General features: G+C 39.6%; 1 protein-coding gene and 1 non-coding gene across 8 annotated transcripts in view; both read right to left on the bottom strand.

Annotated features, from left to right (window-relative positions):
• Window positions 1-27,249, bottom strand: part of CACNB2 (calcium voltage-gated channel auxiliary subunit beta 2) — a 408,788-nt gene that overhangs the window by 33,762 nt on the left and 347,777 nt on the right. For 4 of the 7 annotated variants that reach the window (XM_043883286.1, XM_043883287.1, XM_043883290.1 and 1 more), the window contains 5 exons: window positions 16,155-16,277; window positions 13,643-13,779; window positions 10,549-10,625; window positions 3,989-4,122; window positions 243-323 (listed from right to left, as the gene is read on the bottom strand). In XM_043883286.1, the coding sequence (XP_043739221.1) occupies window positions 243-323; window positions 3,989-4,122; window positions 10,549-10,625; window positions 13,643-13,779; window positions 16,155-16,277 (552 nt within the window). Of the gene's footprint in view, window positions 1-242; window positions 324-3,293; window positions 3,356-3,823; window positions 3,844-3,988; window positions 4,123-10,548; window positions 10,626-13,642; window positions 13,780-16,154; window positions 16,278-27,249 lie in introns of all 7 variants that reach the window. The other 3 variants (XM_043883288.1, XM_043883291.1, XM_043883292.1) reach the window with 2 other exon arrangements.
• Window positions 24,116-24,187, bottom strand: TRNAC-ACA. Its single transcript has one exon. It is a non-coding gene; the product is annotated as a tRNA-Cys (tRNA).

Genomic DNA, 27,249 nt, shown 5'->3' with positions numbered 1-27,249 from the left:
CTTCCATCATTCTCCATTTGACACTCTCTCCCCAGACTGAGTCAACTGTGGCATGCATACATCTCCAAGGCAACAGCCAAGGAAACAAAATAGAACAGAACAGTAGCAATGTACCCCATGGCTTGAAAACAACATGCTTTGCTGCCACCAGCTTTTTTCCAAGTTCAAGAGTCAGGAGAGGGAGGTGTGCAAGGTCAGGTCAGCATGCAAGGTCAAGGATGCACCAGAGGGCAGCTACCTACCTCGTACCCCTTCAGAGAGGGGCCCACCAGGACCACAGGTCGCATAGAAGGGACCACATCATACGGAGGGGTGTGCTCTGTCTGCAGAGAGAGGAGACGCCTTCAGATGGTTAAAAGGCAGAGGGAACTCAAATATATAATGCACATACTGTTCTTTCTCAACTCTGTGATACCAGGCACTAACTTCCCAGACGCTGCCATTCTTTTTGCACTGGCTTCTTTTTCTAAATAAACCCAACCCAAGACTGGGTGGTTTTATTTCCCTCAGGTTTCAAAGTGACTGAGTTGTCTACAGTTTTCTGGCTCTCCTCAAATGCTCCTGATGTTCCTAACGCAGGAGGGGCTGCTTTTGAACAAAAAACTAGTTAGAACAGACAGAAACATGCCTCATGCAGGAGAGGTGCTTTTAAAAAGCTTGACTGGAGGTTAATACTGCTTTTCAGATGCATTTGAGTTTTCTCAAGAGTTGAATGATCAGACTTCATGTGGTTAATGACAAAGAAAAGAAAGGTCTTTGGGTCTTAGATGGTGGTCTTACCTGGATAAAACCTTGGTCTTTTGTGACCAAATACTTGGCAGTTTCTATTTTGCTGTGAGAGTTTGGAGGAGCCTGCATGCTTGTTTCAGTAAATGGAATCATGATCACTCTTCACAGCTGATGGATTTATATTTTTAGGTTTTTGGTTTCTATCCTTTGGAACTTGAACACTTACAATGTCAGGTTTATGGGTCTTGGAGGGAAGATGGTTCTCATGCGTTAAAATATCCGAGCAGGCCTCCATGGCCTCACAAGGTTCACTGTCATCCTGCAGTTCTCATGTGCTTCTCAAGAACTGTTTAGGAGGTGTTTCTGTTACATAACTAACTCATTCCCTCCCACAAGAATTTATTTCTTTTTTAGAAGAGCAGGGGGAGGACCTAACTTTGTAGCCATTTCTAAAACTTGCAACAATTTTCAGCTCTTCTGCTTCTAATACAATAATGACAAGAAAGATTTTCCCCCAAATTAGATAACTTATTTGTTTAAAGATCTTAAAATTGGCTATTTTAATAGCAGAAAATATTAAAGTGACTGGGAAAAAAATGACTTTTGTTTAGTGTGGAAGACAGAACTATGGCCTAAGACACTGCATTGAGGAGTGTCTGAAAAATACATATACGTTAAGAATCACACAGACCAAAAGAAAAATCTCTGAGCTACTGGAAGAATTTAGTCAACTGATTGCAAATGTGAATGCCATTTTTGCATCAGGCTGTTGTTCAAGAACACATTGCTGTTGCTTAAGATGGCCCTTTACCAACTTTATGACTTGAATCGAATTTAATTTGCTTAGGGCATGGCGAGGGGATGAAAAAGCACTTCAAATTCAAAAGTTTCCATCGGAGTTTTGCCCATAGTCATGGACAATAGAATCTGAGGGGAGAAAATATGACTGTGACTGTGCTGTCTCAAATTTTACTGCTGAAAGCTTTATCTAGTGTTCAAAATGAATTTTAATAGATACAATCAAGGTAGAATACATTTTAAACAGAAAAAAAAACAACAAACCCAAGACAAACATAATACAGTGACAGCACAAAGGCCACACAAGCATCACTCTAAAAGCAACCTAAAACATGGAAAACAATCTTATCATTGCATCTCAGGTTGTTTTCTTTTTTTTGTTTGTTTTTGGTTTTTGAAAAGTCTATATTGAAGCTGACCACATCATTAATAACGTAAGAAGAATGAATACCAGTGCCGAAGGCATCATAAGCACATTCATGAGATTATGACATGAAATTAATTCACCAAAATTATTCAATTATTGCATTTATACCACCTGGGATCAGATTGAAAATATTTAGAAGCCAAGTTCTTGTAACTATGAAGTCTAAGAATACCTTTCCATCATAATAATTAGGAATATCAGTTGCATGCATTTTAGCTCCCAAGAAATTTTATTTCAAGTCTTTAAATATTCAGTGGCCCAATATTAGATGGGTCTTGGGTTCCTTCGATTTGTGACTGCCAACTATTAATAGCAATGCTGCTAATCAATCAGCTTCTTCATCAGTAGGGTAGCTACAGAAATTACCTTATTTGATGGAATATTGGAACTTTATGCCCTATGGATCAGGACACCATCCTTTTTATCTATCCTCTCCTGCTAAGTGTAATTTGTTCAAATTATTTAATGGAAGAATTACAATAAACATTTTTCATGTTTTGGAATTCAGGAGTCAGTAAACTTCAGAAAAACCTTTCATTGAACACGGTTTTCATTCATGTACCTGTTGGGTAAAGCTCAGAGCAGCTGAGCAATGCTGAATTTCTAGGTTTCTGCTGCCCTGAACCCTGTTAAGTCACCTGGCTATAAGTTTTAGTGGTGATAAGAAGAAAGGACCAGAGAAATGGACCCACTGTCGCGGATGGATAGTTGGCTGTGGCTTTTGGTGCTCACACAAAAATGCAGGGGTTTTAATTTTTGCTTGGAGTATCTTGGTCTTCCACAGTGAAAGCAAACACAATTTATTTTGAAAAACAAAACCAAACATAGTTCAGCATCTGACAGCTCACTGATGACTCAGAGGTCCTCCACAGGGCAGAATCCTACTGTACAGAGGAGAAGGGCTCAGGGCGTGGAGAGCTGGAGGCAGAGGAGATTCTGCTCCATGCCCACATGTGTCATGAGAGGTTGTGCTGGGCTTGCTGACATTAGAAAGAAAGATTCTAAAGACAGCACGCACAGCAGGCGGTGGACAGTGGTATATAAAAGAAAGAAAGGAGTGGGGATTGTGGCGGGGGGCACTATCCTTAAAAAATAATGCTTCAGAGCTGCAAAATGTGCTTGGAAGAAACAGATTTTGGAGTCAAAAGAGCTCAGCAGTACCCTAGTTTCCAGTTAGGGAACCAAGAGGATCACTGGGTAGCATCTTGGTTGGCCAGTGGCAAAGGCTCTACGCACGGCCACTGCGTCACCATCCGACGGGTGGGATGCTGAGATCTGAGTGACGGAAGAGGCAAGAACATGGGGAGAGGATTTATATATGACAATAGGAAAAACTCACAGTAAACCGCCAAAACAAGCCTGCAGTTTTCCACTGGTCTTGTTCATCTGCAGATTTTGCACCTAGTGGATTAGAAGTTTAAATAACTGACTAAATTAAAAATTGAAGAATTGAAAAAAAAATTTTTTTTTTTTAGTACAAGCTATGTATCTGGATATCATAAATCAGAATCGAATAATGGTTTTTCATATGCTTGATTATCAGTTAAATTTCCGGAGGAAAGAAAGTGATAGAGACAGAAGCATGCACGAGAGAGGTGCATTACAAATGGAGTCTTCAGCATTGGACGTTCCTAGAATGTTGGAACGAATGCCCTTGGTGGTAGCTGTTATTCCATCAAAAAGGCTAAGTACTGTAATGGTGCTTCCACAGGTCACTCACTGAATTTAGCTGGTCTGAATGGACTCAATTAGCTGCTTGATACATTCTTTTCTTAGGACAGACATGATTGTGTTGACTATTAACTGTGGGACTGAATGCTAATGATGCCAGGGGCAGGATAAACACAGCTCATGTCAATGTGAACTTACCGATTTCTGCTTCTGCTTAGCTACAGCAGCATGGAAAAGAAACAAAGAATAACAAAGCATGCATGTTATTGGCTTTATCAAGGACGCAGACAGTCCACAGGACTAGAAATGTGACGCAGTGCAGTTGAGCGCGTGGACAGACGCAAGCTTGGAAGTTCATGTTACCTTCTTAAAGAAGGGCATTCTTTTCTCTTTGGAGTGGGGTGACGTTACACTGTTTGCACTGGGTTTAGGGGAGCGGTGGTTTGCTGGAATATCATTGTCTTCTGCATCTAAGCCAGTAGCATCTATGTCTATAGCTATATACAGACAAACAATTCAAAAATCATCAGGTAGATGGGAGAGGAAAAATTGGTTATCAAAAAAATAAAATGAAAAGCAAACAAAACTAATCATAGTCAAAGATCTATCACACAGTGCTAAGCACAGTCAACAAAGTAAAGTTTCAAGGTAAAACACATAAAGAATGTCATCAAATTAAACAGAAAGATCCTCTCATAATATCTATGTGCTTGGATACATTTGTTTCATGCTCAATCTCTTGAATAAGATTTTGTTTTTAGAGAAACAAGCTTTTTAATTTGTAGTTTCAAATATAATATTGATATTTTCCAAATCAGCTGTCAGGACAGAAAACCTTCAATTCTTCCCATAGCTTAAACCAGCTTTCAGATAATCAGCATCAGAAATCTTGATCACTTTGTGCCTCTAATTTCTTATTGAGCTTGGTTGAACATAAGGGCAGTGTGAAAAGGTTCACTGAAGTTATAACAGGCATGTGAGGGGCAGAGAGAACAGAAAATCCTAAATCCAGTGACATAAAGAAGTTATACATAAGACAAATGACTCTAGAGGGTCCCAGGATGGATCAGATGGAATTGATTTCACCATGATCTGGGCACTCTTGAGGCAGGTCTGATGGAAAACTAATTAGAAGCCACTGGATGTGATGACCTCCAAATGAATCTTATACAACGGCCTAAGTAGCCTCCTGATGATTTCATATAAATTTGCTGGATTTACATGAGAGGCAGCAGCAGAAGGGCAGGAAAACCCAAGGGATTATATCACTGATCTCCTCATCTGGAGAATGAGGGGTTTAGGTCTGTGGTTTGACATGCTTTCACCTTTTAAACTCACTGGCTCTCAAAACAGAGCACTGAAAAATCAAAATCTTCAATGAAAAAGATTCATCATCTCCTTATGAGGTTCATACAATTCATCCACATGCAATCACTACAGAATTTGATTCATGGTAGAAACCAGAGCTGGAAAGTATTGCATAATCAACGGCAACTCTCTTATTTTTCAAGATTGAAAAGATAAATTCTCAGAGTTGAAGGGACTTGTTTTTGGCAAAAGCTGAGAATCTACTTCTGCCTCTGTGGCACTATATCCCATCCCTCCACCAGGCTGCCTCTCCAGCTGAGGTCCTGCAACAATCCTGGTGCCCTCATCCAATTCCCAAAGCTTCCTGAGTGGGGTCATGTCCTCAAGAGTCAGGATTCAGGAAGATATCATGTAGTCGAGCCCACTAGAAAATTATTCTGTCCTTTAGATGGGATCAAGTAGAAGAAGAAAAGAAGAAATCAACTTGTCCCAGGAAAACCTCATATTACATATGTCATTCTCTCTCTCTTTTCATGTCGTTCTCTTAACTTAAACCAGTCCATTCAGATTTAAGGACCAAATTACTCTTGTGAAAGGACAGACAGCTTGGTGTTTCAACACCTTAGCTTCCATGCCCTGTGAAACACTGGCTGCCCTGGCTCATGACAGGCGCCATGAACCTTTCCAAATGACTGGAGATCATCCGACAGGCGTCATGTTATTTTTCAATGTTGAAGTTATTATGGATGTTAGATGATTCACTCAGCCTTTCGAAAATGAGCTGTCTTGTTGAATTGTTCCTCTTTATTTGATTAGGTCGAAATACTGGGATGGAGCAAACACCTGGCATTGTTAGCACAGTGTTGCAAATATCAGCTCTCGCGTGCATAAAGCTGAGGACGGATACTCTTTCTCCATGAGTCATAATGGTCTGAATTAATTCCTGGTAGGTAGTTAGATATGCCCAGTAAATATGTCTTTCTCTTTATCTCATCTGTGCCTTTGGATAAGCTCTAGGATCAGCCAGCACGTGTTGTACAATAGAAATATTATGAAACATGCCCAGTGATTTGAACTAATGCTGACGTATATACCACCCAGTGATGCTCTTCCCTGAATCTCCGTTTAGGGAGCATGTTATTTGTGTCTTCCTGCATAATATGGAGAGGATGTGGGTCAGGTTGTCATTAGTCCCACAGTACAGTGGTCTCCCACCATTTGGGGAACAGGAACCAGTTTTGTGGAAGACAATTTTTCCATGGACCTGGTGGGGGGAATGGTTTGGGGATAATTCAAGTACATTGCATTTACTGTGCCCTTTATTTCTATTTTGTGGCAATCTCAAGATATTATGCCTTGACTTTAGGGGTTAGGGTTCACACTTCTATGAGAATCTAATGCCGCTGCTGATCTAACAGGAGGTGGAGCTCCAGTTATAATGCAAATGATAGGAAGTAGCTGTAAATACAGATGAAGCTTCGCTGGCTAGCCTGCTGCTCACCTCCCGCAGTACAGCCCAGTTCCTAACTGACTAGGAACCCCTGCTATAGTACGTCTTAATCCAAATCAAGGGCTTCCCAAGTGGCTCAGTGGTAAAGAATCCACCTGCCAATGCAGGAGACATGGGTTCCATCCCTGGGTCGGGAAGATCCCCTGGAGAAGGAAATGGCAACCCGCTCTAGTGTTCTTGCCTGGGAAATCCCATGGATGGAGAGGTCTGATGGGCTACAGTCTGTGGGGTCACAAGAGAGTCTGACACGACTTAGCAACTAAACAACAACCACCCAAATCAGTTTCCCTTTTGGTGGTCAATTCCAATATGCTCTACCTTTCTAATCTGTTATTGGACTTATAAAGGCCACATTCAAGGGACAGTGCCCTTGACAGCCTCTCTGAAATTGAGGCTACTCAGTGGTCTGTCAGAGTTGACAGGACCTTGGGATGGTAAAGTTCAGGAACTGAATTTTATGATTGGTCCACTGGGTTTTTTATTTAAAGGAAGAGTGACAATGCATAGAAAGCTGAGCTGAGCTGAGCCCAGATGTTTGGCTACACACACAAACAGCCTGAGCCAGGTCTGCAATTTACCTGCATTTGGACAGAAGGGCTCAAAATCCCAAATTGAATACTTCAGTTTTCTAGTCCTGACTTTGGTTAACTTAGATCTAAAAGCATCTACATTTGTCCTGAGACACAGAATTCTAAATCATTTGGCTAATTTCAAAACACACTAAAGAAATTTACTAAAAGTTGAGAAGCATGTTTGACTCTTTAAATGATTCTATACACTTTAAGAGGCTCAGATGGTTCTTATTCTGAGAGGTGTGAGATGTTCCTTTTAAATTTCATGCTTGCATCAGCATACCTTGGCAAACATTAGTATTTACTTGGGAAAATAGTCTCCTTTAAAAATAGTTTATTTTTGTCCTCTTCATGAGCATGCTTTGGTTTTGAAAATTATTATTTTTTTTTTGGCAGAGAGCCTTGGGGATGTTTTGTGAACTCTAAATTTCAATGTAATCTTAGACAGTTGGGTCGAGTTGAGTGATGTGCTGGGGTTGTGCAAGTCGACACACACATGTAGGTATACAGAATGCTTTGTGCAACTAGCTACTATCTCATTCCCCAGGGGTGAGGTGGAAAGTTTTTACTTTTTCTTTTTGCATTCATTTATTTTTGGTTGTGCTGGATCTTTGTTGCTGTGGCATAGGTTTTCTCTAGTGGTGGAGAGCAGGGGCTCCTCTCTAGATGCGGTGTGTGGGCTTCTCATTGCAGGGGCTTCTCTTGCCGTGGAGCACGGGCTCTAGGTGCGTGGGCTTCCATAGTTTCTGCTTGCAGGCTCAATAGTTGTGATGCATGTGCTTAGCTGACCGGCAGCATGTGGGATCTTCCCAGACCAGGGATCGAACCCATGTCCCCTGCATTGGCAGGCGGATTCTCAACCACTGGACCACCATGGAAGTCCGAGGTGGAAATTTTTCCTTTCCCAAAATCCTGGAGAACCTCCGATTATATTTACTTTGGGCAAGTGCTTCTATTCTTTGGTCTTATAATGGGTGGGCTTACTTGTAGATAGGGCCTTGGGAAACAAAAGATGATGATTAATCATTGGAGGCCAATCCACATTTGATAGGTTCAACAGGTTCCCCTGGAACTTCTCTATAGAAGGTTGGGGGAACCTCTCTGTAGAATTTTCTTAGGTTTTTCTATTAGGTAAATTGTAGTATTGATACAAAAACATAGCAGGAGCCTAACGTACTTATTAGGGCTACACTGGTGGCTCATGGGGAAAGAATCCACCTGCCAATGGAGGAGATGCAGGAGACATGGGTTCAATCTCTGGGTTGGGAAGATCCAATTGAGAAGGAAATGGCAACCTGCTCCAGTATTCTTGCCTGGGAAATCCCATGGACGGAGAAGCCTGGAAGGTTATATTCCATGGGGTTGCAAAGAGTCAGACAGGACTTGAGAGACTGAGCACTCACATACTTACAATGTATCTATTACATATTTTGTAGGTGGTTAATATTTCTAGTTCAGGGTGGTTTGTGCTTGGTATTCAGAAAAGTGATTCCAAACTATAAAACTGTCTCTGTATAAAACTTGGGTGAAGTTAAAAATCTCTTTCTTTTCTTTACACTGTTTTTTTTTTTAACCAAATAAAAATGTCAGCACTTGCACATTGTAAGGTGAAGATGATGAAGAGATTGTTTTTCAAAAATTATCCATGTTTTAAAGAATATAATTTGTACTTTTCTCTTTTTTAAATTGAAGTATAGTTGATTTAACATATCATGTTAATTTCTCCCATACAGCAAAGTGATTCCATAATACATTCCTTTTTATATTCTTTTCCATTATGCGTTATCACAGGATATTTAACAGAAAATCATCTTTATTATATGAAACTCTTACTTGAACTTGATGTTCAGGAATGACTAACAGGTACGGCAGTATTCTCCAGTTTTCTTCCCTGGAGAATCTCAGGGACAGAGTTCATAGGATTGCAAAGAGTTGGACATGACAGAAGCAACTTAACACATATGCACATAATATCCAGCTACAGAAATTAAATGTTACTTTTCAAACACACTCACTTATTCTTCAAAATGCATGTTGTTAGCTCTCATTAAATTGCCAAGATGATGAGAAGGCTACATTTCGATTAAAGGAAACAGAAAACTTCTAGGTTGACAGAAGTGGAGCTGACAATCTGAGGGCAGGGATGCTATTTAACACAAGGAACTGGCATTTTCCTATTTCAGGAGATAGTGACAGTCCTCAGGAGTCTCTGAGACAGTTCTGAAGACACAGAGGAAGAGAATAAGGTTTGTACTATAATCGCTGCAACTCCACCCATTTGAGGGGTAGAGAGAAGCCTCCTTTCCATTGGGCACTCAGGGAATATCTAATCACCACCAATCAGGGGAAGACAACCTCACATCATACCTAAAGGGCTCTGATGTTTCATTTCAAACATACTATTTTACTTAACTTTGGGCAACTTAGAATTATAGCTAGTTGTAAGTACGTGACTTTGGAAATCAATATGCATTCTAAAACAACTGATTCCTTATTGTGCTCAGACTTTGCTCACTTAACAAATCTTCCAGTTTTAACTAAGAAGCTGGGATGGGTCTCTGAAAGCTGCCACATCTGGGAACAAGGTACAATCATCAGTAACAAGGGGGACCCTTAAGACCTGGGAGTCATGGTGCAATTATACTGCTCCTTCATTTCTTCACAGAGGCATAATTCTCTTTCTTTGACCTCTTCCCACTTCTAGCTTCCCAGAAATCACCCAAATGCTCCACTGGCCCATCCTTACCATCTTCCCCTGACTCTCAATTGCATCTCTTAGCAAACTAAGACTCTGATCATAAATTTTCACCCAATTCAACCAATTTGTCTCCTGTTGATATAGAACTCCAAGTTCAACACAGAATGGTACAGTTGCCAGGCTGAGCAAATACAAATTCAGTTAATGAATTTCAGATAGACAAGGAATCATTTCTCAACTATGTCTTGAACAACACTGACTTGTACTCAAATAATCAGAAATGCACATTCTTCTTCAGGGCTTTGGGAAGAAAACAGTCATTACTCTTCCTGGAAGTGTTTCCATCTTTTGTTCAGTGTTTCTGTACGTCTTCTACATGTTCCATAGAGCTTCCTGGGTAGAGTTCATGTCAGACCCATCAATCCATCGTCACTTTATCCTTCTTTCTTCACTTTTCTCAACTTTTTATCCTTCACTTTTAATTTAACACTAAGGCCAACACCTCCCATGGCACTCTGATCGATGGTGAATGTTCATTCATTTACAGACCATGACAATGTGCCCGGGATCACTGTGTACAGGGGGACTAGAAAGTTAAATCTGCTTATCATCTTGATCATCTAAACCGTGAACACACTGACACCATTTCTGGGGTTTTTTTCAAAGGCAGAAAAGAAGTTGCCCATATTGTTCCCAACGCCATTCTCATTTCTGCTCCCTCTGAACATCTTGAGGGTTAACTAGTGAATCGGTTTATGGAAACTCACACAACTAGGTAAGACGGAGAAAAGCATGAAATGCAGTAAGTATTGTTCAGCACTTACTACCTACTTACCAGATGATGGAGGTGTAGATTTTCTGGAACTAGGTACTATGTCACCCAAACTGGATGATGAATTTCCTCCTGATTTACTGGAGTAAAGCAAAAGTTTATATTACAACTGATACTTATTTCAGAGATGAAGACATTTGTACTGCTCAATAAACATGATTACTCATTATATTTTTACTGAACTTTAAATCTGCCTTGCCTCCAAGGAGGCAAAGAGTAATTTCCCAGTGGGTTCCTGAAGTGCTTGAAACATCTGTGTCAAGGTCTCTGTTTCAGATTCAAGGCTTAATTTGAAAAGGCCCTGAGAGACTGAGGAAAACTAGGGTACCTGCTGCACCCGTCAAATTCTCTGCCAGGATCGCAAATAGATTTCTCATTTTCAAGACTCTCAGAAGCAATGCATAGAACCCGCAGGCTAACACCCACACTTGTTTCTTTTTCACTGGGTTCCTGCTCCTTTTTCTTGTACACCAGAAGAAGCTTGCTTCTTTTTTGTGTACCAAGATGGACAGTATTCAAGTATTCATGAGCAATCTATTAAAAAAAAAAAACCCAACAACACAGCAATAATAAAATTTGCCAACCTCTAAAACAGTGATCCTCAACCTTTTTGGCATCAGGAGCCGGTTTTGTGGAAGACAATTTTTCCAAGGAACAGAGGGTGTGGATTGGTTTTGGATAATTCAAGTGTGTTACATTTACTGAGTTCTTTGAGCAGGGGGTGGAGCTCAGGAGGTAATTCAAGTGATGGGGCGTGGCTGTAAATATAGATGAAATTTCACTTGTGTTCAGCTCACCTTCAGCTATGGGACCTGGTTCCTGACAGGCCAGGGACTGGTGCTGGTTCATGGCCTGGAGGTTGGGGATCCCTTCTCTAAAAGACACTTGAGAGAACATGACAGTGTTCCATGATTTAACTCTCAGAGTGTACCTCTAACATTTCTCAAACATGGCTAACATGGAGGGTTCAACTTGGCTCATTTAGGAATGATCTGAACTTCAGAACTACCACATTCTAAAGTTTGATCTGAGACACGCTTTAGTGTCTTAAAAACTTTGGAGTTAATATAAGATCAGTGGCATTGATGCTTTTACCAGTGACCTGCAGGCTAAATGATACACTACATGACCTCCTCACAGAGGTGGATGGAAAGGAGTATTTTTAGAGTGACATGGAATTTCAGCAAGACAATCTTATGGCCAAACATTTATTATCATAGCCAAGCCCAGGTCTAGTGGACGTAATCTGCTACAGTGTCTATGTACCCAAGGGTGAGATTTTGTAAATATTTACATATGTTTAATATTTTATGAATATTCATAAGAAAATACAAATTCCACTAAAATGCCAGGGACAGGCTGAATTTTGTTGCTACCATCCTGGCATTTTAATGTGTAAAAAAGACAAACATCAAAAGCTTTAAGCAACCACCAGAAGGCCTCTGTGTCTTTTTAAGGTTCTTAAAAGATACCCCAGCATGTTTAACAAGGACACCAGACACCATGTAAAAGTAGTAAAAAAAAAAAAAAAGTGGTATTTAGAGAAGCCATTTCTGGCAGTTATTTAAAAATACCCATTAGCAAGACCAAAACATTTTCTTCCAGAAGTTTGTTTTTTTCCCCTGAACTATTAAGTCTAATTCCAGTTCAAGCTTGAATTTATTCTACATTCTCTTTGAATTTTCATAACAATCAAAGTATTATTTGAGTTGTGTAAAACTGTGACAAACAGTGCAAAGAGATAAAATGTTCAGAATGCAAATTTGCCCTTCACATTTAATTCCATAAAAATGTCATGTTCTTGAGCCAGGCTCCAATTCTACTGCTTTTGATTTCTGCTGATTTTTTTTTTTTTATTTAACTTACAAATCTGAGTTTTATAATACTGCTGAATTCTAGCTATGCCCTCAAAACAAAAGTATATTTAAAATTTTTGGAGACAAATGTAAAAACCTCTGAATAAGAAAGCAAGAAAACAGTATTTTCACCTACTTGGGCAAAAAAAGAAAAAAAAAATACTAGTGAATGAAGATGGATGTTCCAAACCACAAAGCATTTTATATTTGACCTGTGTGTGGGCACTCAAAAAAAATTCTTGCTGACACTAAAATATGGTCTTTGACAAAGGCTTTTTTGTCCTCATAGAAATAGATAAAACATAAACTTCAGGAAACAAAAGCTTAGTGATTTGCATTAAAGAAAAGACTTAACTATATCATATCCTTTAACTGCAAGAAGCAAATCGTGTTCCTGTACTTGTCTGCAAGGGGGTCATTTTCACATTTACTTCATATTCGAGGAGCCCTTCTAATGATTCTAGTGAAGGGCAAACAGCCTTAAGACTCCTAGGAAGAAAGATCATTTGGCCCCAGCTTATTACATAACTCATCTAATTGCTATCTGCAAGGACAATTTTAACTGCTTTCTTACTGAGTTTCTCTTTAAGTGTTAAGCAGTGGGTAGAACTGAAAATTGAGTTTCTTAAGTGAAAATGAAACTCAGAGACCACAAGAGAGCTGCTCCTTGCTGGTCTCGAAGACTGTCATTTCTAAAACATCTTCCTACCGTGCCAGGCAGCTCCAGATACTGGGATTAGTCACCACGATTGCTTGATGCCAGAGTATTTTCAGCCAAAGATTAGGACTTCAGAATTTCCTCTGCACTAAAGCCTGAATGTAATACTCTATGACCTTAGCTCTTTTCTTTCCTTCATGGTAACAATTAATTTTTTCTCTCTTGAAGAGGATGAAAATGAGAGGCTGGGTGATGTTTTTAAAATACAGGATTTGTAATGCTCTCAGTAAACCCTACCACCAGTCTGAACTAAAACAGCCTGAGAGTTATAAAATACTAGTGAATGGAGATGAATGTTCCAAACCACAAAGCATCTTCTATTTGACTTGTTTGTGGGCACTCAAAGGAAATTCTTGCTGACAATAAAATATGGTCATTGACAATGGATTTTGCATCATTACAGAAATGAATACAATGTAAATTTTCTAATACAAAATAAAGATTGGAGATTACAGCAATCAACGGTTCATGAATGATAGTACAGTATGAACTTTGACACAAACACTTGATGTTTTTCTCCTACCTGGAGTAGAATTTCCCTTGCTTGGCTCTCTGTTCATGCTGTAGCCTCATGTTTTCTAGCTTGACTGGGCTTGGAATGAATCCTATTTCACAGCCTTCTTTAACCAATCGCCCTATCCACCAGTCATTGTTAAATTTCTAAACAGAAAATCAAAATTGTTCAGATCAGTGCACAGAAGTTAAATGAATCTTCACATCCTTTATCTTCCCGGTTAATTTTTTTCAGTGGAGAGAAATATGGCAATTACAGAGAACTCTGCCTCAAATATCACAAGTCAAGAAACCTGTAGGTTCAGGTGTTGAGTATGCTAAAGGTGAAGTATTTTCAGGATGCTCAACAGACCATCTCTGGCTTGACTCTGCCTTCACTTTCCTGACCATGAGATTTTCCTGAAATCCATTGCAGCTGCTGGCACCACGAGGAGGGTAAACTCTTCCTATTCAAAGATTAATAGCTCTTCCTGACAAGAGACCATTAGGAACTAGGGAATGTTACAGAATGTCTTCCTCTTGTATAATCAGAGTAGTTAGAAGTATTATGAATGAAAAATACTGACATTCACCTGAAATATCTGCTGTCAGAACAAAATTTATCTTTGTTGCAAACAGGTTTATAATGACCACAATCTGGTGTTCACAAATGATTTCTCAACTTATGTGAATGTCGGCAATTTCTCTCTTATGCCTGGAATATTTATCCTATATCTTTAGGATCTGGTTTGATGTCCCTCAACTGAATAGTATTTTTCAAGCCTGTTCTTGAACATCTCTGTCAACTACAAATTGGCACTTGCCATCTACCTCTACAAGGACTAAATCATGTGCTGTTGCAGCCACTGACCTTCAACACTTCCTGAAAGGAGTTCAGGGTGGAGAACAGAAATGAGGTACTTTGTGCTTTGAAAAAACTGGCAGAACAGGTCTTCCAATAGATTTTTCAGGAGCTGACTTTATGAGCCTAATGCTTACATCTCCTCATATCTAGAAAAGCACTAAAGTTCTTCATGATGATGACTGCTCCTCATGACTAGCAGAAACCTTCTGCAAAAATATGTGCTTGATTGCATATACTCCTCCTTCACCAAAATCACCTAGGTACTGGCCTTCTCCCCTGACTCTTTGGCACAGTTTCTCAGAGCCAGCCAAGGTGCTGTCTCCTGGGCTATAGTCCGCATTTTGGCCCAAACAAAATTTAATTCGTAACTCTTATGTTGTGCTTTTTTTTTTTTTTAAAGTCAGCATTTCAAAGAAGAAAATCCATCCTGTTTTTCTTTTCTTTCTTTAAGTATCAGCCCTTGGGATGGGAGCCTGGATTCACCTAACTTTCTGTTGTAAAGTGAAAGTTAAGACTTGTTGTACTTCTGCGAATTTTTTCTGTTTTTCCTTCCTAGCCAAGGGACTTTCTTCCCTGGTGGCTCAGATGGTAAAGAATCTGCCTGCAATGCAGGAGACCCAGGTTCAAGCCCTGGGTTGGGAAGATGCCCTGGAGAAGGGAATGGCTACCCACTCCAGTATTCCTGGCTGGAGAATACCATGAACAGAAGAGCCTGGTGGGCTACAGTCCAATGGGGTCACAAAGAGTCGGATACGACTGAGCGACTGATTCTTTAACTTCCAATTTTTCCTAGCTGAACAGAAATAACAGCTCTTTTGAAAAGTTAAAGAAATGGTAGGCTCTATATTCTCTAGGCTCTTTCAATGGCAGTCATCACCTCTTTTGCTCATAGCCTTTAGTGCCTGAGCAATTACATCGACATGTGCTCCCTAGGACACACTGTTCCCTAGATGGAAGTGTTCCACTGGTAAATTCCTACAGGTTCAAGAAAGTCTCACGCTCACAGCCTGAGAACATCATGGAGGGGAAATCTCTGGCAAAGCAGGCTCTGATAAATGTTGACTCAAAATAAACCTTAATTAAGAGTGAATTTTTTCCAATTTACAGACTGAGTCATTGTTAACAGAAAGTGGAGGCTTTTGGCATGGTGGAAAAGGGATGTTCCTGATATCTATTTCTTGTCTCATTGGCTCTAATTCCATCCATTTCTCCTTCCCCTACAGCAATCCACCACCAAAGAAGGAGAAAGAGCACCAGCGGTCTGAGTTTAGACCTTGTTAGCAGAGAGGAGAGACCGTGAATTCTAGATACTATTATTAAACTCTCCTCAGATGCTTAAACTTGGGACATGAGGGGCAAATGACACATGGTCAAGGTTAAACATTAAAAGAAAAAGTACAGGTTAAGTATAAAAAAAGGATCATCTACTCCAGTGGTTCTTGATTTCTGGGTCACAGAGCCCAGGGGAGCCTTGAGGTTATTCCAAGAAGCCTGTGACTTTTTTCTTCTTTAAAAAGGTTATATTTATTTTGGAAAAGGTTGAGAGGCACTGATTTCATGTGTATGTTATATAATCATGGCTATCCATGTGCTATTTCACAGTAATGAGAAGTAAGAAGTGATGTTTCAAGGTAAAAAAAAAAATCATGCAGCTAGAAATTGCAATTATTCTCCTTACTTCCTTAACATGCAGAAAATCTTTTGCTTCGAATGAGATGGCCATGCCTGGCACGGGAACATCATCTTCGTGGGCAGCACTGTAGCTGACATTTGTCCGAACTGCAAATGCAACGGGCTTTGTCTAAAATGGAAAAAGGGGGCAAAAAATAAAAAAAGAAACAAGTGTTCCTTCTCTTTTCCCCTCAAAATACAAACATACACGGAGTAACTGTTGTCACAGTTGTTGTTTTTCCTCAATTTGGTTCTTTATCACAAAACACCATCTTAGTATTTCCAATATGGGAAACCTTTGGGCGCTCAGCCACATACACCCATTTCTGAACTAGAAAAAGGCCACTATGCTTTATGAAAGCACTCCAAGCAATGAAGGTAAAGATGAACTACTGAAATATGTGTTTACAACATAAAAACTTGTAACAAATGGAAATCAGGAAACATACACAGGTTTGAAATACCAAGTTCTTGTGTTTCAGTGAAAAAGACTTGGCCACTGCCATATCCACCCCCAAACTACCTTAATTAATAATAGAAGAGGGAACTTCCCTCGTGGCCCAGTGGTTAAGAATCCATCTTCCAATGTAGGGGACTCTGGTTTGATCCCTGGTTGGGTAACTAAGATCCACATGCCGTAGGGCAACTAAGCCCTCATGCCACAACTAAGACCCAATGCAGCCAAAAGTTAAAAAAATAATTTTTCTTTAATGACATAATTCTAAAACATACTTTGTTTTGCCTGAAGAAAGAACCAAGGAATATATCTTATGACTATTAAAAAGTATATTCATGGCTGCTGGGTATCATGAAAGCAATGACTTTCTATTCTAATATTTGTCCTCCTTGAGTTTTCTCAGTCACTAAAGATGATAACATTCAGTAAGCTATTCTTCACCATTTGATGCTTTGCAAATTTACAGATACATTTTGTCCTCTGTCAAGCAATACCTGCTTAATCACAAGGTTAAAAAAAACAGGTAAACTCAGAAATAGTGAAAAGAGGTATTAACTAGCACTGGGTTTCTTTCACAATGTGGGCAAGAGGATTTCTTCTGAGCTGTTTCTTCCTATTCAAAGAGCTCTTCATCAGGACTGCTCATGAGGGATAAGGGGGAACTGGAATAGAAAGAACCCATCTTCACTTCTGAATTTTCCATAGTTAATCTATTCTAGCTGACTACTGTCTGGGTGAGGGCTGAGTTTAGAAGAGCCATGGTTACGGAGATTCATCCACAATATGCAGGAAAGAGGTCCAGGTTCTAGATAAAGGCACAGTAGACAGGAAGGGGACTGAAAGACATGACATCCAATTTGTGACATCCATTACGAGTTTTCATAATAGAAGAGGGCTGCTCCTCGTATGGAAATATGAACTTTAAAGAACAGTAAAAGTTGCCTAATAGTTCTACCACTGAAACACAATCCTGGTTTTTTAAAAAAAATTATTTATTTTTCCCTGGAGGATAACTGCTTTACAATGTTGTGTTGGTTTCTGCTGCATAAGAACGGGGATCAGCCATAAGTATACATATGTCCCCTTCCTCTTAAGCCTCCCTCTCTCCCCATCCCGCCCCTCTAGGTCATCGCAGAGCACTGAGCTGAGCTCCCTGTGCTAAATAGCAGCTTCTCACGAGCTGTCTGTATTACACACGGTAGTGTATATACGTCAATGCGTGACAATGCAAACGGTATTTCAGGGGAAAAATGGAAATATCATTTTAAATAATATAGAAATTTGTTTCTCATAGCTATAACCATAATGTACCTAATTCATATCCAAATCTTAAAGTAACATAGTAGTTTTTCATGTGGTACACTTCTTTTTACTCTACCATTTAAAAAATTACCTCGGTAATTCAACTCCTTTTTCGACGTTTAGGTTTAGAGGTTTTTTCATTATGATAAATATTCTGCTTTGAAAAATCTTTGTACAAAAAGCCTCTTTCTATTTAGGATCCTCTCCTTGGGATAGATTCCCAGAGGTAGCATGAGTAAGCCATGAGTTATCAAGACCTTTTAAAAATCTATTCCAAACTACTGTCCAAATGGGCTCTGCCAATTTAAACTGCAACCAGCAGGATATGTTGGTGCCCTTTTCCCTAAGATGCAGTTTTAATTAGACTCAGTTTTACTACTAGAAATAGGATTTTCTGAGTATAATCAATCCACTATTGGAGAGAGTTTCTGATCCCTAAAATATAAATCCAAGATTTTTTTTTAAATGACATGATCTCTCAGCTCTCTCAGGGACTTCTTAAAAATTCCTTGGAGGATACAGAATTTAAGTGTAGTGCACATGCGCGCATGTGTGCACACATATACACACACACACACACACATATTTAAACCAGTGGAAGATCTAAATTTTAAATGTACAACTCTATAAAGGATCCTATGAAAATCTCTTCTCTTTTTCCCAATGACCAACTTTTCAGACACTGGAGTGGTAGGAAGAGGGAACACTGAGAAAAGAAAAATGAAGAGGTGTGAAGGTTAGCATATAATAACCAGGGCAACAGATGATGATTTTATGTTCTTAGATTAAGATTACAGTTCCGAGTGTGACTCCCCACCTGTCTCAACTCCTATGACCAACCATGCTTCCCTTAGATGAGGAGCTTTACACAGCAAGCAGCATAGGAGCCCAGCGGGCAGGTCCAGGGGGATGGACTGTGGGCAGTTCTGGGGCCGCAGGACTTGATTTTTCCCACAACCCAAAGAAGCTCCACTGGCACCTTGGAAGCCTGACTCATGGAAGCCCCTAAGTGCCGGTCAGAGATATGTTTTACGTTTATAGCAGGAGCAATTATTATTTTTTCATAGTCTTCTAGAATCACTAGACCTAAGGCTGTCAGAAATTAATTACTGTTAAGTAGGAGATCATTAACTAAAAAATCTCATCGGATCCAGCAATTCCACTTCTGGGCATATATCCAAAGAAAACAAAACAACTACGTCAGAGAGATATCTAGACTCATGTTCATAGCAGCATCATTCACAATAGTCAAGACACGGAAATATCCTAAGTGTCCACCAACAGATGAATGGATAATAAAGATGTGAGATACACACACACGCATGCAGGAATATGCAGGAATACTATTCAGCCATGAGAAAGAAGGAAATCCCGTCATTTGCAACAACATGGGTGGACTTGGAGGGCATTAGGCTAAGTGAAATAAGAGAAAGACAAACACTGTCTGGTCTCACTTATATGTGGAAGCTCAAAAACAAAACCAAACCCCCAAATCTCTGGTCATGAAATAGGATAAGACAAATTATCACAAATTCATGGCTTTCTTTTGAGCTTGCTTCCCAAACAATCACTTAATGAGTTAAGAGTGAAGCTAATCATTTTAATGGCTACAACAATGTTTACATACAGTTAATTAAAAATGTGCTAATGATGGAATACCTACTGTTAAAAAGCAAAGTGAAATTCACTCAAATAAGAATAAAAATAGAATTCTGATGATTAATAGTTACTTGAATTTTCAGGCATCAATTTCTTCATTTCTTAATACATTTTATTATGCTAAATAGCAAATTATGTTTTTCCATTTTCATTCAGAGACCATTAATAGTTAATAACATATAAGAGAAATCCATAGTTTGTTTTCAAGTCTACAATGGGTTTTTCTTAAATATTAAGGACTTCCAACTTGTAGTATTTTTTAAAGAAATTGAAAAGTGTAAAGAATTTAAATGACCCAGATGCCTATTATAAGAGACTGCAGAAAAGACAGTTTAACATTTTAATGAGTCTCTGATCCATTTTCTTGTACATAATAATTTCCTATAAAACTTGCTATGCTTTTCTATGATTTTAAATGACTCAAGTAGGACTATAACCATTGAGACTTACAATGGAATTACTCAGACAAAGATATGGTGAGGTACTTTCAGAAATATGATCAGAGCTATCTGCTTTATTAATACTTGCCTATCATTGACCTTTTAAAAGATCTTTGGTAGTTTATTATAAAGTATCAAGGGTACCCTGAGAAGTCTTTAATAGCAAACCAAAGCAAACCACAGTGATAAAAAGAATGTAACAACTATTTATATATCCTGATAACTGAACACTGAATCAGACTGAATAAGCAACTAATCACAGATTTGTCATAAAATAAAATTTACATATGTAGTTAACTGATTTGAGAAATTCAAGTTTCCTGTCTAAAATGGATTAATTTAATGAATATTTATTAACTACATGCTTACTATCTCAGGTTCTTACCCTCACAAAGTTTAACCTATATTCTAGTAGAGGAGATATCTTAAGCAAGATAGTTGATGATTTCAAATAAGGAATAGAGTAAAGCAAAGTTATATGAATAGAGTGACCACGAGCAGAAGATAGACTGGCAGTGTGAAATGAGGTGTTTAGGGAAAGCCTCTTTTGAGTTTTCAATTATCTCTTTATTCACCCACCCACCCACGCATCTATCCATCCACCCACCCACCTATCTGTCCACCCATCCATCCATTATTTATGTGTCAGGCACTGTTTTGGACAGTTGGATTACATCAATGACCAACAGAAACTAAGATTCCCTGCCCTCTAAGGGCTTACATTCTAGAGGGGCAGAGACAGATTGTAAACAATAGACATAATAATCAAATAAAGTATACAACATGTTAGAAAGAGACAAATTCTGTGGAAAACATGGTAGGGAAAGCCGGGGTGACAGATGCCAGGGCAGGGACAATTTCCCAGGGTCGTATAGATAGCCTGCCTTGAGGAGGTAGTGTCTGGACAAAAGCATGAAGAGGTAAGAGAAGGCAGGCGCCTGAACTCCAGGCGGGGGGAAGAGCCAGCGCAGAGGCCCTAACGTGGGAGCGGGTCAGATGCGCTCGGAGACGACAAGGAGCTCAGAATAGCGGGGTGCAGGGGACCAGGGGAGCTAACAAAAGATGAGGTCAGAGCTCTCAGGCGATACCTGACTTTGTAGCTCAGAGTTAAGACGTGTGGCTTTTATTCTAAGTGAGATGAAAATCACTGGAGGCTTGTCAGCAGAGGAGTGATGTGGTCTGACATGTTAAAAGGACTGTGATGGCTGGTGAACGGAAAAGATTTGGGGACTTTGAAGTAAAAACAGGAGAATCAGTTGGAGATGCTCACAGTTACTCACGTGAAGAGATGATGGTGTTTAAATCAGAGCAGCAGCAATAGAAGTGGTAAAAAAAAAGAAAAAAAAAAGGTCCAATTCTGGATATGTTTTCAAAGTAGAATCAACTAAATCTGCTGATAGATTTGATAAGGGTGTGAAAGAGAGCTGACAATGATGCCAAAGGCTTTGGGTCTGAGCTATGAGAAGGATAATGTACTCATCAGGTGATACACAGGGGAGGGCTAAGTGCACAGGAGGCAAAAATAAAATACTTTACATTTCCTTTAAATTGAAGTATAGTTGACTTACAATATTGTATCAGTTTCAAGTATGCAATTAGTGATTCAATATTTTTATAGAACATACCAAAGTTTTACATGTTTTGAATGTGTAAAGCTTGAGATGATATGAAGCATCCAAGTAGACTTTGGAAGAGGGCTCAAGGTCTGAAAGTCTGACGGAAAGATCTGGGCTAAAGATACAAGGTGGCAGGGACTTCTCTGTCGGTCCAGTCATTAAGACTCTGTGTTTCCACTAAAAGGAGCGTGAGTTCAAGTCCTGCTCAGGGAACTAAGATTCCCCATGTCTTGCAGCATGGTCAAAAAATAAAAAAAGATATAAGGTGGTAAATCTGGATGATACTGCCAAGGAAATCAACATACGTGAGGGCACTCCAACTACAAAACTGCCTCAACTTCCAAAGAATGGAGAACTGCGAAGTGCAGAATGACTCCTGGTTTCCAGGAGGTAAGTGTCTCGAGGAGCAGGAAGTGGTCAACTGGGTCAGACACTGCTCATCAGTCAAATACTGAACGCTGGCACCTGCCACATGGATTCACAACCTGGAGGTCGCTGTTGACCAGAGCCCACTCAGCTGCTTGCTGGAGATAAAGTCATATTGGAGTTAAAAGAGATTAAAAGGAGGGGAACTGGATACAGTAAGTACAGACAATTCTTTTAAGGAATTTTTCAACAAAGGGAAGAAATAAATGGGGTGACTGGTGGTAGGAAAAGTGAGTCAAGATTTTTTTTTTCATTTAAAGTAGGAGAAATAACAAAAATCAGTGCTGTTGGGAATGAGTCAGTAGAGAGGGAGAAAAAAAATGTGATGATCTATGAACCAGAGGACAGAAGTGCTAGAACATTGTTTTCGATTTGGCAGAGGAGGCGGTGAGATCCAGTGTGTAAGTGGAGGACAGGGCCCCAGAGGCAAGGAGGCAGCATGAACAAGGGCAAATTCTGGCCACAGAGGTGATGTGATGTCCTCCTCTAATTGTTTCCCTTTCCCAGTGGAACAGAAAGGTGGGTGTAAAGACAGGGCAGAAGGAATTGGAGGTTTTAGAAGAGAAGAAAAAACTCAGTGAAGTAATTCAGAGTGTGGAAGTCTAAATGAACAAGGGAAGTAACTATGGTGGGACCGCCAAGGAGGACTAAAGCCCACTTGAGAGTCAAGGTCATGGATTTATAGGAAGCTAGCCATGCCATGTGGGAATGTCATGAGCATCATCACAGAGATTACAGATTTAAAACCACTGTCCCTCAGTTTTAAAAGATCATGGCCTTAATGACCTACTGCATAGCACAGAGAACTCTGCTTTATGTTATGTGGCAACCTGGATGGGAGGGGAGTTTGGGGGAGACTAGATACATGTATATGTATTGCTGAGTCCCTGTACTGTCCCCCTGAAACTATCACAACACTGTTAATTGGCTATACTCCAATATAAAATAAAAAGTTAAAAAAAGATAATGGCCTTAAAACTACCATTCCCCATCTTGTTTTGAATTTTCTACAGCAATTTCACAGATGTGTCTATTACAGTATATATACAAATAAAGTTTATATATTTGGGAACATTTTAACCTACTTTCCTGAGATGATCTTTCAACTAGGTTATAACCCTTTTCAGGCAAATGATTTATATTCCTATTTATTTTTTATGCCAGCCTCCAAGCCTTTACCAAAGTGCTAGGTATACATTAATAATGGTTAAAGGATTGAACTAAAGGATTGATTCCTTTCTGTTAGAGGAATCAATCATCAGGAGCTTATCCAGCACCTACTCAAGGCAAAGTTCTGTTACCATGGTTCCAGGGCCCATAAAAATCAAATGGATGAATCATTAAGGAACTAACGTTGGTCTCATTAGGATTTTGTTTTATATGATTGATATGCATATATGTAAGTGCAAGCATACATATATACTTATGAAATTGAAAATAGCTATATTAACTAAGAATCAAGCAAAGAAGCGTACATTTAAAACAAAATTTAAAATAGTATCTCCTTAAACACCACTGAAATGAGTTAAAATCCTGATATAAGTTAAATTTATTTATGAAGCAAAAGATAAGGAATATCTGATTTTTCATTTTTTCATAGATGATTAAAAAGTAGATAAGCTCTTGCAAAAGTGTTTTGGGGAGTAAATAATGGTAATCCTTAAAATATTATATTCACCTTAAAAAACTGAATTGAAATAATTATTTCTGAATGCTGAAATCAGGCAGTACTCAAAGCTACAAAATCAGTGTGCCTGGTGAAGCTCAGAATAATAATGACACAAAGATCTATTTTTCTGGGTAGGAAGACATATAGCACCTTTCCAATTTGTTTATCAGAGAGCTCATCACTTTGGATCTGAGGTCATATAAAGGATTAATTACCAGTCACCAGGAAAAGCAAGCATCCAATAGATAAACTTACTAAAGGAGAAAGTGAAAGTGAAGTCACTCAGTTGTGTCTGACTCTCTGTGACCCCATGGGCTGTAGCCTACCACGCTCCTCCATCCATGGGATTTTCCAGGCAAGAGTACTGGAGTGGATTGCCATTTCCTTCTCCAGGGGATCTTCCCAACCCAGGGATCGAACCCGGGTCTCCTGCATTGTAGGCAGACGCTTTACCATCTGAGCCACCAGGGAAGTCATCAAAGGAGAAGTTCTATACAAAGAAGAGATAATATCTTCAATTTTGGGGTAGTCTGCCATCATTCAGTATTAGGACAGCCTTCTCTGGACTTCCCTGGTAGAGCAGTAGGTAAGAACATACCTGCCAATGCAGAAGACATGGGTTCCATCCCTGGTCCAGGATGATTCCATATGCCACAGAGCAACTAAGTCTCATGCCACAACTATTGAGCCAGTGCTCTAGAGCTGGGGAGCCATAGCTACTGAGCCCACGCACCACAACTATTGAAGCTTGCACGCCTTTTAGTTTGTGATCTGTAAAAAGACAAGCTACGACAATGAGAAGCCCAGGCACCACAACTAGAGAGTAGCTCCCGCTTGCCCCACTAGAGAAAAACCTGTGTGCAGCAGTGAAGACCCAGCGCAGCCATAAAAATAAAACTCCACTTTCAATAAAAGTGTACTGGCTTCATTTTCCCCATGGAGCTGTCTCTCCCGAGAATGGCATCTTCAAAAGGCACTGCAGCTCCTCCAGGTCACTGGGGAAGAAACCAATATGGCGAGAAAGTGCTGCACTTTATTTATTCTGGGTTATAGAATAGCTGTCTCCTGGCCTGAGAAGAAAGGTGAAGTCGTTTTCAATTAAGTCAGCCTCTTAAGAAGAACAGAACTGTCTATATTCAATTTTACTATTGATTAGTCTTACCAAGCAGGAGAACTGTAGTTCTTAAGTTATTTAGAATCTCATGGTATAAATTCAGGAGCAAGCAAGTTTTATTTTAGGCATGTTGTACAAAAAAAAAGAAGAAGAAGAAGAAACTAAAATGCCTAAATTTGTTTTTTCTTCAGTTGTTATGGACTCAGGGTTTGCTTAGAGATGGTCATAAGGGTGTGGCCCTAATCTGATGGTACTGTTATCCTTAGAAGAGAAAGAGGAGACCCCAGAGGCCTCAGAGAAAAGGCCATGTGAAGACACAGGGAGAAGGTGGCCGCCTACAAGCCAAAGAGAGAGGCCTCACCAGAAACAGTCTGGGATCAGAACTCTGAGAATACCCGTTTCTTCTGTTGAAGCCATGCTGACAATGCCATTTTGTTATGGGAGGCCAAGAAGACTAAACAGTTGCCTTAAGTAAATCAATGCGGGGGGAGGGGGGGGTCTATATTGCTAATGAAAAACACAAGTTTAATCTACATTATTTTGATATCAAAGTGTCATTTGCAACCAAAGATTATTTCATTATACAAAATTCCTATATACTTTTCAGAGAAAATTAGGAAAATGTCAAGTCAATCAAAATTCACTCCTTGGGACTTCCCTGGTGGTCCAGTGAAGAATTTGCCTTGCAATACAGGGGACGTGGGTTCAATCCCTGGTCAGGGAATGAAGATCCCACATGCCATGGAGCAACTAAGCCCATGCCCCACAACTACTGAGCCTGTGTGTCACAATTTGAGAGTCTGTGTGCCACAAGGAAAGATCTTGCATGATGCCACAAAGATTCCACGTGCCACAACTAAGACCCAGACCAGCCAAAGAGATAAATACTAAAAAAAAAAATTCACTCCTTTTTTCTAACACATCTTGGCATCTATTTTGTTTAAAATCCAACACTGCAAACTTCACAGGGCAGGATGCTGCAGGATACAGGGTTCCTTCCTTAAGCCCATCGAGATGCTAGCCAGGAAACTTGTGTCTACAGTAGACCCAGCAGCTTCAGCTAAGGCAGCTGATAAGAGGCTGGGTTCAAACATACCTGCTAACTCTCTTTAGCTATTGGTTGGCCACATTTTTTGTACAGCTGCTACCTCCAACTCCTGAATAACAACCTGACATTTCCATTCATTCTCTTTGCTTATCTGTTAAAATTTCACCCATGTGGCTGTCCCATTTATTAGTTGGTTTTCCCTAATTTATACTATTTCTATTTTTCTGAAAGAGTAAAAACTTAAAGAACAAAATAAAAAGTGTGGTGATGGAAGACCATCTCGACAGGGGCCAGGCACAATGTTCTATGAAACGCCTCAGTCCACAATGGGCAGCTCAGAATCATCCAGAATCTTTAACTCCAAGTGGTTTTTTTGACATGTCGCCACCATGGTTTTCCTTACTATTTTTATTCTGCGACAAGGAAAGGACTGTAAAAATTAAGAGGAATCAACAGGGGTATCCCTTCCAAACTACTGCTTTGCATTTAAACTGTTATAAAAATGTCTATTCTGTACTGATTTAGAAAATTATACACTACAAAGAATACCCCAGGGAGCATTCTAAACAAGTGCAAGGAAAGCCTTTATAAAGTACAGGCTGACAAATAGGGAGAGACACATTATATTTTGTTTTAATTCTGTAATCTTCACTTTCTTCTCCACTCCAACAGCTGTGATTTCAGTTAAGACCACACAGTTCTAGGGATCCACACTTAGGCAAGTCTGTTGTGTACTGACTTGGTTATTGTTTATTTCACATCGAGTGTTCTGTTTTTCTTCAACAGAAAAAAAAGAAAACAACCTTCAAACACCAGAGCAGAGTATCTCCAGGACCAAAACCAAATGTTCTGGCAGGGAATGAATCAGTGTAGAGAGCTGTGGGTGGCAAGTTCTGAACATGAAACCGAGTCTGGTCACTCTCTGGACACTTGAAAAATGTTTGTTGCTACCCGTACTTATTGCTGTAAGATTTTCCCAAGGTTTGTGACTAACTGGCACTGTGCTGGAGAGGGTAGAACAGCATCCTTAAGGGATCCAAACTGAAAGAAGGCAGAAATCAGCTCATAGGATGAATATTCTTCTAATCATGACAAATGCTGAATATTAACTGGGTTGTATTTTTAGATGCAAAGTTATCATTTGAACACCTACCATTAAACTCTGACAATATCTATGTTACAAGATAAGCTGAGGCATATAAACATTTCCAAGGTTTTAAAATTATTTATTTAGTTTTGCCTCGCTGTGCACCACGTGGGATCTTAGTTTTGCCGATCAGGAATTGAATCCGCATCCCCTGCAGTGGAAATGCAGAGTCTTAACTACCGGACCACCAGGGAAACTCCTCAAGGTTTTATTCAAGCAAACAT

The sequence above is a fragment of the Cervus elaphus genome, chromosome 23 (genome assembly GCF_910594005.1).
Source record: "Cervus elaphus chromosome 23, mCerEla1.1, whole genome shotgun sequence".
Classification (NCBI taxonomy): domain Eukaryota; kingdom Metazoa; phylum Chordata; class Mammalia; order Artiodactyla; family Cervidae; genus Cervus; species Cervus elaphus.
This window is presented reverse-complemented; position numbering and strand designations above follow the sequence as displayed.